The 17,561-nt window shown below is 39.0% G+C and overlaps 1 protein-coding gene across 3 annotated transcripts in view; it reads left to right on the forward strand.

Moving 5' to 3' along the window:
• Nucleotides 1–17,561, forward strand: part of KLF12 (Kruppel like factor 12) — a 216,711-nt gene that overhangs the window by 122,335 nt on the left and 76,815 nt on the right. For 2 of the 3 annotated variants that reach the window (XM_031557832.1, XM_010728732.3), the window contains exon 6: nt 10,311–10,370. The exons of the other annotated variant lie outside the window; for it this stretch is intronic. In XM_031557832.1, coding sequence (XP_031413692.1) covers nt 10,311–10,370 — 60 coding nt within the window. The remainder of the gene's footprint in view (nt 1–10,310; nt 10,371–17,561) is intronic. 3 annotated transcript variants of the gene reach the window in all.

Raw genomic sequence — 17,561 nt, forward strand, 5'->3', positions numbered from 1 at the left:
TGAGCTGAAGAAAAAGATGTTAGCATATTATACTGACTCCATTCCATTCATTTCTTCCTTGGTCTATAATACATTGCCTCATGGGCAGGCTCCATTCTATAATTTTGTCATCTAGCCTGTACCTTAATTTTAGATGTCTAGCAAAGCAGTTCACTGAAATTAAAAGCCTGCATTCTGTGTCCCATTGCTGCAGAGAGGAAAATGCCTTTGAAGCCTTCCAAAGGGAGATCCTCTGCGCTCAATTCAGTATCTAAACTTAGCAGACAGGAATTTCCTCTGAAGATGTGGACAGGCACCTCCTGTTCCCTGAGTAACTGGGCAGTGTAGGTGCATGCAAAGAATGAGTGTTTCAGGTGGATCTAATCTAGGTGTTGAGATCTGGTAGATTGACCTCAGAGTCTAGAAGATTTTCCTATAGCAAGTGAACTTTCTTAAGCAGAATTTAAGTGCTTTCTTGTGAATAGTTATATGGCTAACGACAAATAACTTACTGGTGAGAGTATTCTTTTCATGGAGGATACTGGCAAATGCAGCATGGCTGCCTTTAAAGGGATGTCAGTATCAGCATATTCAACATTGGTTGCCATTGTCCTTGTTTAACAAAATGCCAAGCTTAGTTTGTATGTGCTAGTGGCAGGTGCCAGACAGCGTTTGACCTTTTTCTGATTGGGTTTCATACATTTTTTAAATTATCCTTCATAAGGATTATAAATACACGTCTATGTAATATATGTTTGCCTGTTGGCCCTTATCCTCCAATTGCCTAATTAGACATCTGCAACACAGATATCTGCATCCAGGCTCATTATCTGGCCTCCCAGCATATGGAGCAGATAGCAGGAGATGTGCCCAACTGGTAATTCTTTTGACCAATGCTAGTTGTCTACTTTAGGGAGAAAGAGAACCATGTAATTTAGGGAGGCCACGCACACAGCTGTCTAGGGTGTGCACACTGGCCCTGCAGGTCTCCAGTGCCAGGTGAGGGTAAGTCAACTCATGACTGGACTTGAGGATCAGTATGCCACCAAGTGGGAGTTGGTGCTGCATGTACCAACATCTTCCCTTGGGTCTAAACCTGCTAAATTGGGTGAGTAACACTAAGGATTAGCCATGAGCTGGAGAAAACCAGTCAGTGTCTGAGGGGGAATGATATTATTAAAACCATTTTTAAGCTTGTTGCCTTGGAAATTCCCCTTATGTGGGTAGTTCACAGAATAGCTTGGAATGCCTGTATGACAGCTTTGCTTTTCATATCATGTAAAACTGAAGGCATCCTCCTGTGTTTCTGCTTTGTTTCAGGTCCATTATAGTCTAAGTAGGAAAAAATTCTTACCAGAAAAATTCTGACAGTTAGATCCTAAGAGCCGCATGTTTGGCATTAGTTCTCATTTACTTAAACAGAAATGTAACTTGGTTGCATATTTGTAAAATAACCAAGTATGACTATTTTTTCTCAGGGAAATTGCCTTCTTGCTGCTAGCTTTGTATTGGCAGAGCTTGCAGACTTCTCATTAGTTGGTTTGGAATGACTTTGTAGTCCTACTTCAGCTCAGCAAACCCAATCAATAATGTAAAGTTAAAGATAAACAAATTCATTATTTCAAGCAAAGCACTTGGGTGAAATTTCTTTATGTGAGAGTGCTGCTTCATGGCAGTTCCTGTGCTTTATCATATCTTAGATAAAGAATAATTTATTAATCTTAGATAATTTGCTTTGTCTGGTAATAAATGTTGAAAATATGTAGATTTCAGTGAGCTTTGCACTGTAAGCAGCATTGCATCCTTTTTCTAGCATGTTTTACAAACTCATTCTGACATGTAGCTCGCTCTCAAGAGCAGATTTTCTTCTATATGCCTGACACCACTGGGTGCTTATTACACAGCAAGAATAGCATCGTATATTCAGGGTCAAATCTCAGACACACTCCAGAAATCTTTATGAAGGCAAGGAAGGAGAAAGCATTAGTCAAGCCCTAGAAGATCAGTAAATTGTTATAAGGTGCCTCGTAGAGGTTGTTCCCTCAGCCTAGGAGCCCTCCCACCCCTGGGTAGCTGTGATGCAGTGGGTGCATAGCAGTGCAAAACTTGATCAGGGCTTTCATCTCCTTCTTGTCTTGCATGCTTGCACCACATAACTCCAGTATCTTAAAACATGCAGCTCTCTCCCCGCAAAAAACACATGCCAAGTCATCTCCCCTACATGCAGAGACTGATGGCAAAAGTGGGAGGGACAGAGGGCGAGTTGTAATGTGAATTTATGATAAGTGTATTGGTTAAAAAAAATAATAAAAAAAAATACTAGACATTCTCTTCTGTCTCTATTTACTTTTTTTCTCACTGTGGGATGTAGGTGGATAAAACCTTTCTTTTTTTTTTTCTTTAGATAATATCAAGGAGAAGATGTACTGTGCATGTAAGCTGATCTTGCTGCTTAAGGTAGCTTCCTGTTTCTCTAGAGTGACTGAGAGACAGAAAATTCAGAAAGAAGTCCTGAATACTGGTAGTTATAGCTGCAGTTACTTCATAGAAATGTGATTTGTCATCTGGATGTGACCATGGTGACCTTTTGTGTGAACTCTTTTTGTGCTGTGCTGGATGCTGCTAAGTGCTTGTTTGAAAATGAGACTGGGGACTTTGATCCTGCTGCCCCTTCTCTTTGGCTATGTTATGAGATTGATACGTTAATGCTAACGTGATCATCTTTATTGTTAAATTCTGTTGGAAGATAGTTTTGGGTACTGCAGTAGTGAAAAGTTAAGTCCCCAGCAGGTAGATAGCACAGCCATAGCACGAGTGTACTCTTAAGATGGTATGTAGTTTTCACGTCTGATTTGTTTCTCCTTATATCTCTTATTTCCACAGTCCTGTAGTTGATTTTTTTTATTTCTCACAGGTTTTATAAGTGTTGTTCCCATCAACCATTCATTTTCTAGAGTGATAATGTCTGTTTTCCTGTTTTAGCTGCAATCATTACTACTATTGTGCTATCCATTATAGGGAACTTTCATCTCAGTTTTTTCCTCTAGTTACAAACAAGATACTTTATCCTGAGTCTCCCAGGAAACCTAAGTAAGGGTGTTTTGGCAGTACTTGTGTGACCCTTGCTTCTCTCTACTCTGGTACATCCGCCCTTTGTGAACAAATGCTCAAATTAAAACTGGCACACAGCTGAGAGGTGATTCTGCACATGAAGAACTGAGTAGTGCTGCTCCAGAATTTCTCAATAAAGCATTTTTTTTTTCACTAGAGAATGCTAGTTTGTCTAAAGTAAAACTGGGGAACATATCAGCTTCAATTTGACTCTCATGAAGATTTTCCAAGTCTGGGATGCATTTGTCCATTGCAGTAAATTTTTTCCATCTCAGTAAGACCTTAGAGCAGAAGATCACAGAGGAATGCCAGCTGCCCCAAAGGATCCCCCGCCTCTTCACAAGCTGTTTTGCCATAGGGCTTCTCCTCAGCTCTCAAGTCACTGTACTGAACTGACTGTACAGATGCCGATATAAGTGGGATGCACTGGTGATGTAGAACCCAATCATCTCATATTTGGCATATACTATGGTTATAGTCCTCACTTTGTGAGTGAGGACTCACTTTTTCTGTTCTAGTTTAACTTTTTGTCAGCAGTCTCCCATGTATATACTGTGGCAGAAAAGAAAGGGATTGTGCTTCGATAAAATGGCGCTGGGTTGGACAAGGGCTGGCAGAAGAATGCTCTGTCTCAGATGGACCAGGGAACCTCTGAGCAGTACTGGACTGTGCAGTTTGTACTTAAGATTCATGTCTGCTAATTTAAACCACCTAAAAATTATGCTTGAATGTTTGGATTTTCTTGGAGTGGAGATGTGCATACTTGTAGGTCCGTTCATCTCATCAGTTGTGATCACTTGCCTTTTGGAGATGCCTGACTTCACCAGTGGTTATGAGAAAGCCTGCGCAAATGGCTTAGAGAGAACAATTAGCCTTAAGACTTCTGCAGTTATGTGAGGAATCCTGTTCCATGGGACTATCTAAGGCCATGACAAAAGTCTGTGACTTAGGAAGAAACTGCACCAGCAGATCTAAACTTTCAGCCTATGCCACCACTATAAGATATGATCTCTTCTTACATGCAGTTTGTATGACTCACTAAAGAAGTGCTGATTTCTTCTGCATTGTATTTATTCTGCGCTTTACAAAGTTATCCCTAGATCTATACTAATCTAAAAAGGTGTTCTGTTTTTTTTTTTTTGCATATGCAACATTCTTAAAAAAAAAAAAAAGTTAGTTTAACAACTTGATGGGTTGGGCAGCAAAACCACAGGATACCATTCCATGCATGCACTGGGATTATTGGTGTGGAAATCTATTTGTGCATGTCTCAGAGTTTTTTGCCAAGAAAACAGATTTCCCATCATCCAGTGATCATTAGGAACAAGTGCCAGGTGGACAGCAACTGTAAATCAAAAGCAGCTTCTACAAAGAAATTACCATAGCTGCCTGCTTTGAAGGGATGGTATTCCTTAAATGACAGTGTATTAGGAGATGGGAATATTTATTTCCTGAAGAAAGCTAGTTTAAAAATAAAAATGCTTCTAACTTGATCTACACAATATCAGCTTCTTCCTGTCCACTCTCTAACAGTGAGTTACAAGTGACTGTTGCACAGATGAATCTAGAGCAAGGAAACATTGTCATTAGGAAATCTGTCCTCTCTTTTGAATCACTTTGAAGTGCCAGGCATTGAGCTTTACTAGATATTTTACCATATCATTACTAGGACTAATATTTTTTTTTAAGAGGAAGATTTAAATTAAGTGCATAATAAGCTGGAAGAACCAAGGAATCCTGCCTCTGTTAAAGCTCAGAGGAGTTTTATCATTAACTGCATTGCATCTAATGATTAATCTTGAAACCATAACAGAGGTCTGGATTGTTAAAGAGAAAGAAAGTGATGCTTAGAGTGTTTGGGGACCAGACCGGTGCAGCAAGACACTTATATGTAACGTGTGGGTTCATAGGTACTTCTCTGTAAGTCTTTTTCATTATCATTATTCATTGCAAACAAACTTTCAAAGATCTTGTTTTCTAGCTTTAGTTCGGTGTCTATATTTGATTGTTTCATATAATTGCCTTCTAAAAAAAGTTTCAATTTGTTAATTAACTAATTAATTTGTTAATTTGGGTGGTGACACACTGGAACAGGTTGCCCAAGGCGTTTGTGGATGCCCCATCCCTGGAGTCATTCAAGGCCAGGCTGGATGTGGCTCTGGGCAGCCTGGTCTGGTGGTTGGTAACCCTGCACACAGCAGAGGAGTTGAAACTAGATCATCATTGTGGCCCTTTTCAACCCATTCTGTGATTCTGTGATTAATTTTTGTCCAAGAAATGGCAGTCATTTAAAGGTAGCTTTCAGACTTTTCCATTGTTAGGATTTTACATTGCTAAGCATGTTTACTCGAGCATGCCTTCTAATAAAATGCCTCAAAACAATATAGTACAATTATAATTCATACAGTGTTTTTTTATCTTGTGAGAGCTTTCCAAATATTAACTAATTAAATTGTACGGGTCCCCTGTGTGTTCAGATATTATAATTTATCCTCAGGTTAGTGACTTGCTCAAGGCCACACAGCAAAGCAGAGGGTGAGCTGAGATCAGGAGCATCTGCCTTCTAGTCTCATGCTGAATCCACTACTTTTGCTTCAGAGTGAAGCTGAAGTCGTTAGTGGTTAGAGATGTGAAATGCATTGTATTGATAGAGGCAGGTGTTGTGTAATTGCTTGAAGAGCGTGACACTGAATCTGAATTATAAATAACAATATGTATTACTGCTATGCAGTTAGCAGTTTATGCACCTACTTGACAGGAGTTTCCCCAGTGATTCATTATTCAGCTTTTTCTGTATTTTCTTTCTAAACCAACACCAAAAGTGGAGGCAGAGCTGTGCGTGTTAAGAGGTTTAGAGCTGCAGCAAATATTCATCAGTGTGGGTTAGACAGCACAATTCTGCCAGAAAAAGCCTCAGTAAAACTACTTCAGTGAACTGCTACCTTGACATACTGATAAGAAAAAGAAAGAGCATTGTTCTCTGCTGTCATTTGAGCCAAAATCACTTCTTTTTCACTATCTGGATCAGATAACTTTTTATCTTTTCTATTTCGTGATCCTGTTCCTGTGATTTTGTGACAAACATGCTCTGCAATTAATTTGTAATAGCAGTGCTGATGTATGGAAAAATGTTTCCTGAGTGTTGAGATCAATACATGCAAAAACATGAAAGACGTGTGGATCCCAGGTATATGAACTGCTAGCAAAGAGGGGAAACTTAAGGGGGGAACACTGGTTAGCCAGGCATGATTAAGTGTGTAAGTACAGGAATCTTAAAGAAGAACAATGCATTTTTTTTCTGCTGTTTTCCTTCTTCACAATATCCAGGTTTTCCCCTTTATGTTTCTCTAAGATTGACTCCACCACTACCTCATTTCTCACAGCAAATTCTTTTTAGGCTTCAGGTTAGGAGAAGTGAAAGGAGATTCCTGGATAATGGATATGGAAGAAATTTTTGTGCCTAAGAAGTGTCATTTTTTCATGTGCATGTGGCTGAGGACGTGACCATTACTGTTTTGGGCACTTCAAGGCAGGGCTAATAAGAGCTTCATGCCACTAAGCATATGAAGTCTAGCCAAAATGAAAGGAACTGAAGGTTGATAAAAGAAGTGAAGCAAACCCACGGCTGAGATAACATCTGATCCTGAGGTGTGTCAGAAGTAGCAGTAGTCACAAATGGCAGAGTCAAGGTGGGCATCTTTGTTACAACCATGGCAAACAAAAGATGCATCAAGAATGAAGTGGCAGACTCTTGCTTAGTCTGTATCTAAACTCAAGCAGAGTGGAGTGGGCTGGCAGGCACTGAGATCAGAGACTAACCTAAAAAATGCTCATCCTGAGGCTTGTCTACACAATCTGCTGCATGTGGAAATCTCCATTGTTGCAAACAGAGCCTAAAAATGAAATAAACTGGATAGGAATAGGACCTGCCAGCAGGCACGAAAAGAAATAGTTGCATTTATTCACTTGTTAAAAGTTAGTAGAGATTTCAATCTTTTCAAAATATTTTTCTCAAGTATTTGCATCAAAGATTCAATGTTTAGCATAGGATTGGGATACTGTAACATAAACCAGAATGCTGTCAGGTAAATAGCTTCACACAATAAGTTCACAGGAGGAACTAGAATAATGACTGAATTTAAACAAACCTCAACCAAAAAGGTTTCAAAAGCAAAGGAGCAGGATAATGTTTCCTAGTAATTTGTTTGTTAATGGTGATTTACTCAGCTGAAGAGGTTGATTCCCTTTGCACTCGGCATTTCCCCTTCCTGACTTGATATCATCACATCATTTCTGAGTTTCTTAGCCACTATTAAGGTAAAGTCAAACCAAATGTTTTTCCTCTTGCTTGAGAATGTATTTGAATCTTCATAGCTTTCCCTACCAAGTAGGGAACACTACCAAGTACAGTTCTGTAATGGGAGCATGCCTGTTAATATACTGTGTGGCATAGAGGTACCACTAGTCCTGTATGCTTGCAATATGTATGAAACACTGCATGTACTCAGAACTAGGATGAACCATAACAACACAGGCATTTGAGATGAGATGTGCTCTGTCTGCTTTAAGGGGGCTTGATGAAGGTGTTATAAGGTTATAAAATAGATTTTTGGCTCCAGGAGTGTTTTAGAGCATCTACACAAATGCATCAGCACTCTCTTAACATCATCAGTGAAGTATTAAATGCTCTAGTTCTCTGCTAGGTATGTGGCTATTGTCATCTCTACTCTCTGTTGAGCTTTTGACCTGTAGCTGTTCATTAAGGCACAGTTTGTAGAAGAAAGGTCTACAGTGCCATCTTCCCATGGTGGCAAATGAGAGACTAAGCATTTTGTTCAGAGCTGATGTACTTCTACTTGTTTTAAAAACCATCCTATATCTCCCAAGAAGGGATCCATTCATTTTAACACCATGATGGCCAGTGGCAGTGGTGGTGAGCACTCACATCTGGCATACAGACATACCAGTTAGCACACTAACTTAGGAAGCCAGAAACCTAAGTTTGCCAATTAATGAATGCAAAGCTAGGATATGAAAAATATCTAGGAGTGGCTTCACAATATCCTTTTCTTCTTCTTCCTCCTACACTGGTATTTTGGATTGGAAAGTGACTATCACAGATCCTGTTTTATGCTGATTCCATGTTGTCAAGTCTGTTTTAGTCATTTCCAAAGCAAAGAAAAGCTTCAAGCCCCAGAATCAAGAGTCGGGCACTTCTTCAGGGTCAAAGCAGTGGGAGGTGAGTACTCAGTTGCTTACACAGGATGCTTCCCTGCATAGGCAGTTTAATGCTGGTCTTTGCCCTACCAAACTCCTCCACGATTTTCTGAATGGTATTTTAAGGTACAGTTTACTCTGAAGAGTTGACTTATAATCACTGTTTGTCCCATTCAGATATCAGTGGAGTGAGTGTATAGTAAACAGCTTTGGCAGGAAGGTCATTCGCCATCTCAGAGTGAGTTGTGCTCACTTGTGAGCCACAGCCACTTGGCTTTGAGGCCAAACAAAGAGGAACACGAGTGTTTGGTATCTTTTGGGTTGTTGGGAAGATAGATTTTTCTGGTTGTTTTTATCAGAATTTCCCATTGCCGGAAATCCAACATGCAAATACTTCTCATCCTCATCAGTGGTAATTTTGTTTACCCTGTTGCTTATGTGTTAAAAAGGGAGTGTTATGAAAAGAATTGTACAAAATTCAATCATGATTTCTGGTTATTGTTGTCTGAATTAGCTGTGGGAATAGGTATTTTTCCACTAAGACCTGAAGAGAACTGAAAGATTATTATAAATTGGCATGGGAGAGAGTGGTCAACGTCATAGCTTCCAGTTACCATTTCTCCATCAGTTGAAGGCTGGTGGAGTGGGAGAGATATTGTCTGGTGACTTTGATTGTGAATTGGTGCAATTGTAAAGTAAAATCTGTACCTGGTGATTTGATGGGACATGTACCTCAGATACACTTCTAAAGAATGCAGAAACTCTGGTTGGAAAAAAGAGTGGAAAAAAATGTCACACTGTGATAAAGCTGATTCTGCTATGAAGATTCTTTGCATCATTTTGTCACTTCAGTAGCAGATTTCTGTCATTATCAGAAATGAATCGTTTAAGACATTGGAAAATCAAACAGTAGAGAAGACAGATATTTACTGTACACTTCAAAATGTGGAAGCATGAGAGGTTTGAAAGATGCAGTGCAAAATCTTGGGGGAAAATAGATTCTTTCTAAACATCGAGATGCCAGGTTAGGCCACAGGAAAGGGTATAAATCAAGTCACTCTGAAAGTTTCCTTTTCACTTTCAACAATGACTGTGCCAACCTGGCCATTCTAAGTGATTGCTGTAAAGGATCCAAAGTTATTTGCAGTGCACGTGCATTCAACTGCTAGTGTGCTAGCACATTTTTTATAGTTTAGGTTATTATTCTGATAGTTTAGTTAGCTTCTTGGGTGCTGGCTTCACGCTACATTTGAGATCTAAACTACAGAGGGAAGGACTGAAGGGGGTTATTCATGGACTTGGCTTTATTCAGATCTCTTTTTTTTCCCTGATATGAAACTATTTCAGAAAGCCAGCTGTCTGATGCTCCTTATTTGAGCGCATACAATAGATCAGGATTTGTAGGAAAAAAGGACTGCTCGTGTCCAAATCACAGTGTAAGGGCTTACATAGCTATTATGTAGTATATTTGTATTGTTCAGTATTCCAGATAGTATTCTATCACATTATCTGTTTTCCTTGGAGTCTCAGTTTTAAGTAAAGAGCATTTATGACTAGTTTTTTTCTATGATACCTTGGGAATAATGAAGCAGCAGATTTTTAGAGAGGACGCTTGTTCCAGCCTCTATTTCCTCTTCATACAATATCTGCCTACTCTAAATTCTCATTAGCTTTTTCTTCTTGGTCACTGATTATTTTTTAATGAGAAAACGTGTTTCACCGTGATCTGGAATGACGACCAAAATGACACCTAGGCCCTTAAGCCTTAACTCTGCTCCCATGCAAACTAATGGCAGAGCTCTTAATGACTTGCTTAGGTATGAGCTGGGATCTTTACAGAGCAATTTTAGTTTAAGGAGGAGTTTTAAGTGGGAAAATCCTGAGTGCCTTCCTTGGTGAGGCTCTTCGCTTACTTTGAAGTAAGTGTTCCCCAAGTTTGTCTAAGTTCCCTGCAATTGTTTGGGATAACTTAAAATTCCTAATTGTCTGTGTTCAATTTCCAGAGAGAGCATGTGGGGCTGTGCCAGGTCAGCTGCTAACCCTTTTCGTTTTTTCAACTCCAGGTATGAAGCATTTTATTGTGTATTATGTAATGTTCTGTTGTATTGACAAAAGTCTAGTAGCAGTACTTTTCAACTTTATTTCCCTCTTTATGCTATGGCTGGGAAATATGTGGGGTTGGGCAAGGTCCAAAGTTGTTTTTTATTCTTTGGGGCTGGGAGGATGTGCTGTGCATTGTGGGAAACTGCAGGGGTTTTTTTCCCTTATCCTAGTAAATAAAAAAACGGGAATAGCAAAAAAAGAATCCTACCTCAGGTTTGATAATGCAGTTGAAAATGTCCAAAATAGCTTAATGAAACTGAGAAATACCTTGCTTTATAGATGGTCAGTGTGGATCTAGGTAACTTAGGTTCTAATGGATCATTGTCAGTTACCACAAAATAGTAGACAAGCAAAGCTGTAAAATGCAGGAGGAGGTATTTGCAAACAACCTCTTGTTTGTTTGGGTTTTGTTTGTTTGTTTGTTTGTTTTGGTTTTTTTTGGGGGGTTGGTTTTTTGTTGTTTTTTTTTTTTAAGATGCCAAAAATCAAAAACTTTACTATGTGATATGTCCAGTAGATACCCTGATGAAGAGTGCCAAGTTTACAGCCAAATCTAGTGGGAGGTTTCAGCAAGTCTGTAACACTTTTTAACACTACAAAATGTCTCATGTTCACCTTACCTGCACAAATATGGCATATATGGCAGAACAAGGATATGAATGCTGATAGGGTTATTGGTTTTGTTGGTTTCATTGCTTTGGCTTTATTGAGTTCTGAAATAGTGTGCAATGAAATATCCAACTCTTAGTGTGTTTGCTTATTTGTTTGTCCTTCTTCTTTCCTTTGTTTTATGGGCCTCTGAAAAGATTTCTTTGGAGTTGCATTTATTCTGTGACAAGTGTAAACCCATCAACTCACTGCTTTAGTTGCTCTTAATATATATTCATGGACCATCTATCTGTGGACTACCAAAGGAGAAACAACTTCATTCATTCACTGTAAGCAAATAAGTTGCAGCAGAAAAGTAATTCTTCACATTTACAAGTAGATCTAATCTTCAGAAGAAAATTAAGAAGATGGCATGTTTAAGAGTAATTACGCTTTCAAATTGCTAATGAGTAGTCAAATACAGAAATCGTTCCTCAAATCTACTCATGTCACTGATTTGCAGTTAATTCCATTACAACTTATATATTTATATTAAAAAAATGCAAGATCTTATTACTCAAACATTTTCTAAGTAGTAGCAGCAACTTCTTTGTGAAGTCCAGTACAGAGTTCTAAGCTTTTCTGTTAGTTTCTATTTCATAGGAAGTTTTGCCTTTTTTTTTTTGTCCAACTCTGTTATGTTGTCAATAATTTGCTCAAACGGTTGTGAATTTACACATACCATAACAGAGAACATGAGATCCTAATAATAAGTCCCCTGAACTGCGTGCTTAGTTATAAGTAGATGGAGATGGCATGAAACATCTCATATACCATCTCTGCCACTGCAAATTTGTTGGCTTGACTGGCATGAGATGAGTCTGAAATCCAATATTTTCGTGAGGCAAATGAAGCCATAAACTTGGAAGAGAGATACAGGGACTTCTCTGTCTTTTTTAAATAATGGAGCAAATTGTTCAAGAAGGTCACATCTGTCAAACCTCATTTAGACCATGTGGACTATCTGCAGAATGATATGGGAGAAGTGAGGCCAATGAGATGAATATTTAAGTCAGTATATCACTTGAAATTATGAAATCCTATGGCCCACTTAAAATTTCTTACATTGCTGGGAGTATTTCTCACAGCTGGTCTTGCTTCTTGGAGTATGGAGCTATTACCTTTTAGGAATAGTAATTACTTGTCAGAAATGAGCTCTGTTGCAACTAAAGACAGCTATCTGAGGATATGTGTTTCATTGGAGTGAAATTTTATGCATCCTTAGCACTGTTCTTTTTTCATTTCTTCCTATTTAATTACATTTTTTCTACCAGATTTCAAAAAAAGCTATTTTTTCCACAATTATGGTATTTTAGTTATGAAAGTACTAAAATATTTGCAGATATTTTCTTCATGGCAATAGGAGAGCAGAGTGCATCATCAAATCCTGAAATAACATTTTTGTAGGTTGATTTCCACTTTTTATTGTGCTCACCAAATCTGTTTTACTCAGAACTGATCCCTCCCACATTCAGCATCTGCTGACCTCCATGGATGGCTGCAGACTGAGGCTGTTGTTCCAGTTCAGAGATACCAACTGCTCTTTTCCTGTAATTTGCTGAGCATTTTGTCTGTACTTTCTTTCCTGATCTAGAAGTCACCCAATCCATCATTTCATCATTCACGAAGTGATTCTATACGTGAATCTCAGATAGTGGTGTGCACAACATGCCTCTTCACCCTTGTTGTCTTGCAGACAGTTCTGATTTTGGTCCTTGCAATTCACCCCATTCTACTTTTTAGCACCTCATTCCACAGATTTGGCCAGATGGAAGATGTTTGGCAGCTGGAGGACCCAGATGCCAAATTCTGGAATATAGCTTTCTTGCACTGGCACATGGATTTGTTGATGGCTTCTTGGCTTGTGCCTCAGCTAGCTTCTTGGCTAGCTGTCTAGCTGGCAGCTGCACCACTGCCTCTGGGGCTATGTTAGGGTCAAGCTGCTATGGAGTTGGATGACTTTCCTGATCTGAATAACCCTGCTTTAGTTTCACCTTAGTTTGCTTTGAGTCTCCACTATTAAAAGACAAACGTTTGTACTGTTGTGTTTTATTGCTGCCATTTGTGAGACTAATTCAAAGTACATCTCATTTGTCACCAGTTTAAAAAGAAAATAAGCATGGCAAAGTACACTGTTTCACTTGTTGGGATTCCCATTAAGTCAGTAGTAATTTAAGATCCAGTTCGGTATTTGCAGTTCATCTCCCACACCAAATATTAACTGCAGAGCACAGAATTAAAAAAATAAATGTTTGTGTCTAGACTTTGATTGCTTTCAGCCATGAGTGAATCTTGCCTCTGTTGAATAGAAAAAAACGGCAAATTTGTGACACAATCTGGATCATTTTTAAGGAAAAAGAATAAAGAATGATGTTTATAATAAGTAAAATATAGCTGACAGAAGAAAATGCTTGCTCTTCTCTTCGCCTGATTTGGAATGTCCTCATTACATACTTCAGTTTTACCTTAGATGTTTTTGTTGTCATTTTGCTTGTTTTTTGTGTTTGTTTTTTTTTTAATGAGGTAATGAAAAATTAATGCATCTAGGATAGCCAAAGCATTTGAAGTAATTCCCTAATATATCACTATATCTTTTCCTCCATGCAGCTCAATGCATAAACATTGCTTTCAGTGGGAAAAATCTTCAAAATCAGGAGGTCACTGAGATTCCAGATACAAGCAGTAAAGTATGGATTAGTCAGACTTAATATGAAATTTTCATTTCTTATCCTTCTCTCAGCTGTGCTGAGAATATGTTGAGCCACACTGGAGGCAGCGGTACCTCTGTTTCACACTGATAAAACTTGTTAACCCTATAGCAAAAAGCACTTGTGCCTAGCTTGTATACATACTTTCTCCTCATTGTTTATGATTTCTGGAGAGTGATCTGACATTGGAAGCAAAGCACCAGAATTCCTCATTATAGTGATTGCAGACTCACACCTCAGGAGTGACCAAAGAAAGGGAAGATCCTCTCCATATGATTTAGTTGTATACTTATCTTTCATGACTTCTACAGAACTTAAATGCTTCCATCAGTGTACAGCCCTGTTACATTGGGTAAGTTGTTAGGGACTTCAGAGGGGACTGGCAGGAACTAAGAGCATCTTTTCCACTTACAGAAGATCCTTACAGCCTTTTTTCTGAATGATAACAGAGCAGAGATAGTTCTTTTGAAAAACAAGCTGGTAGTAGCAACAGCAGTATGTCTACCTTTTGCAGAAGTTTGTTAACAGCTTGTCAAATAAGGCCTGAATTTTAGATTCTCTGCACAAGCATCACAGATACATTTTAATCATTAGGATCTTAAGCACGGGTCTTATCTCCTTTCTTACTGAATACAGAGCACTGTATTGACAAGAGCACTGGATGAGATGGAGAGTGGATAAGCAGAGCCTGAATGCTAGCTGAATATAGACAGGACAGTAGCTACGGGCTTAGTTCCCTGAAGCAGCATTAGAACAGAAACAGCCCTGGATAGTGAGACAGAGCTTCCACCATTTCCTGCTTTCCACCAACCCTGCTAAATGGGGTTCTTCACAAAACGCACGCAAAGTTCAGGATGTTGCCTTTGCATGTAGATGGAAAAGAGGCACCACCCAGAATAAGTGTGTGCGAACTTTGGATAAGCACCCAGAGAAGCCCCAGTGTGACAGAGAAGGACTCTGTAAGTTCAGGGACATGTGGGATATGCCTGTTCCTGGGACAGTTGGTAGGAATGTGATCATGGATCTAGGAAGGATTTTGGAATGCCTTCTTCACATATTTCACTTTTAAAACTGTTTTCTTCTTTCAAAAGAGCGGTCTCAGTTCTTAATGTAGTAGAATGAAAGGTATTGTTCCTTTATCTGGAGGACTCCTTTTTCCTTGTTTACCTGTTTCTGTCCTTTGTCTATCAAAGAATGGAACTGGCTCTTCAAAATTTTTACATCTCAGCCACAATTTTTGCTCTATTAAAGAGATTCTTGTCATTTTGCATATCTAAATCACTTTGGAAATAATACATAAGGTAGAGCAAATTCTCTTTAAAAAAAAAAAACAACAACACACAACAACAACAAAACCAACAATGGTATGGGGTAATAACTCTATATGCATTCTTGTCAAGTGGAAAAACAATGTGTGCTAATCATTAAAAAAAGAAACAGCTGCAAAGATGGTTTTCTCTGCCTTGCACTTCTATTACAGTCTGTAATCCAACAATTCTTAAAAAACGTTTTAAAACATTCGTGCTGCCAAAAGGTTGCTGTAAAACGTTGTAAAACAAGTAGAAGTATTTCTCTTAAGGCCAAAGTGACCACAAGGGATAAAAAAGATGACAGAACAGAACAAAATTCCATGTTTTGTTTATCAACAACTTTTTTTTTTTTGCTTAGTGGCAGATGCTTGTAGAGAGAGCCCGTTTACTTCTATGAAAAGCTTGTATAGGGTTTGCTGAATCCCAAGACAAAAAGAAGGCACAGCTTCCAACTTGCTATTCTCTGTGTGATGAGCTTAAGCCATTTGTGGATTTGTATGTTGTCATTTTGACGTGATTAAATGTTGTAAGTCTATTGATTTAATGCTGGGGATTAATGATGCTGAATGAAAGAGCATCAAAGAATAAAACGTGTTTGCATGCCTGATTAAAATACCTTAAAGAAAAACCGGAGAAACTTTTTTTGGGTAGGAACGAGATAGGAGCAGGACCATTCATGCATTCAGCATTGAAGGGAAGCTTTGGGCATAAAGAGAAGAATGAAGATGCGATAAGGATTTACTGTACCTTTCTGAGTGCTTGTGTTTGACATGTTATTTTGGAACAGGGCATTAAAAAGGTTTCATTATCAGTTGCTGCAGATCTCTTTTATCGAGTCAATCCAAGCATAATGTTTAGCTGTGATTAATGAGACAATCTTTTAACTTGAGGACTTTTTCATGATGACATGTTAATAAAGGACAAGACCCAAGGATATTCACTCCAACTATGGACATGAGATACAGTGAGGACAAGAACAGGAATTTGCTGCTTTGAATATGTGTAATACCTCTACATCTCTTTGCCTTAGCATATTAACTCACAGTTATCTTGAAATATTTGTGGTGGTATTTGGTTTTCATCTGCTCTCTGCAAATGTGCTTAATGGTCTAGCTTCGTGGCTCATATCTGGACTTGCAGTTAGGTGTGTAACATTTTGTTTACCAAAATAATGGTAGATGAAGATGGAAAAGATCATGTGCTCATTAAATCCATTCTGCTGAAAGCATAGTATTGACTCTTCCAGCAGTATTAAATTGTCAGTTTCCATGATGCTTGCCAGAAATCCAAGGAGAAAATGCATTTCTGCTGTATCATCTGTGGAGAAGGATGCCTTAACAATCAAGTTAGCACGTGAAATACTTGATGCCCTGAGCTAGAGAAAAGTTCAAACAAAGACTAATACAGCTGAGTAAATATCTGGCAGGGCCAGTTCGTGCACATTGTTTTTTCTCTGCTGATGCTCTGGTCTAAATTAGCATATGTGAGATGAATTCAGCACTATGATACAAACTGCTGTTTGTTCTAGAAGGGGTGGAATGATTATCCAGGGTTCAGTGCAGGTGGGGGGGAGAGGGGTTGACAATGTGAGATTTATTTTCTTCTTCACTTCCATTGCTTACTGTAGGACCTGAAATCCTTAGTTACAGAACAAAGTGTCTGAGCAGTAACTGAACTTGTGCAAACCCAAGAGAAGAGTAGTGACTGTTCCTTAGAACTTCCTGCCTCTGTGCAGGTGCAGGAATCAGGAGTGCCTGAATAATTCATAATGTGCACATTAACTCCAGCTTGCTCTCACTACTTAAATTTTTCTTCTGCTTACCTACCTAGTTGCTAGAAAGAACAGAAATAGAGGGAGCTGGTGAAACTGGAGAGGGAAAAGGTGCTGCACGTTAAGGGCCAAAGTTGCAGAAACAGCTCAGTGCTGGGTGTGTTTGAATGGTTGGTGCTTGCTGGGGGGCCGGAATCTGCACTATTCGTTATTCATGAAAGGCTTCCTTATGAAGCAGTGAGCTCTAAGAATCTATTCCATCACTTTTGGAAAAGAGTTTCATTTAAAGAATAAAGTTTTTCCTACTTTTATTGTAACTGTTGCTAAGAATTATTGTTGAGAGAAAAAATAATCTCTTAGAAGCCTGTTTAAAGCCTGTGACGCTGTTGATAGAGTACGCATTTCTTTTCACAGAATCACAGAATCACAGAATTGTAGGGGTTGGAAGGGACCTCTAGAGATCATCGAGACCAACCCCCCTGCCAAAGCAGGTTCCCTACACCAGGTCGCACAGGTAGGCGTCCAGGCGAGACTTGAATATCTCCAGAGAAGGAGACTCCACAACCTCCCTGGGCAGCCTGTTCCAGTGCTCCGTCACCCTCACCGTGAAGAAGTTCTTACGCACATTCGTGCGAAACTTCCTATGCTGCAGCTTATGTCCGTTTCCCCTCGTCCTGTCTCCACGTACCACTGAAAAGAGACTGGCCTCACCAC

This window comes from Meleagris gallopavo, chromosome 1 (genome assembly GCF_000146605.3).
Source record: "Meleagris gallopavo isolate NT-WF06-2002-E0010 breed Aviagen turkey brand Nicholas breeding stock chromosome 1, Turkey_5.1, whole genome shotgun sequence".
NCBI classification, from domain to species: domain Eukaryota; kingdom Metazoa; phylum Chordata; class Aves; order Galliformes; family Phasianidae; genus Meleagris; species Meleagris gallopavo.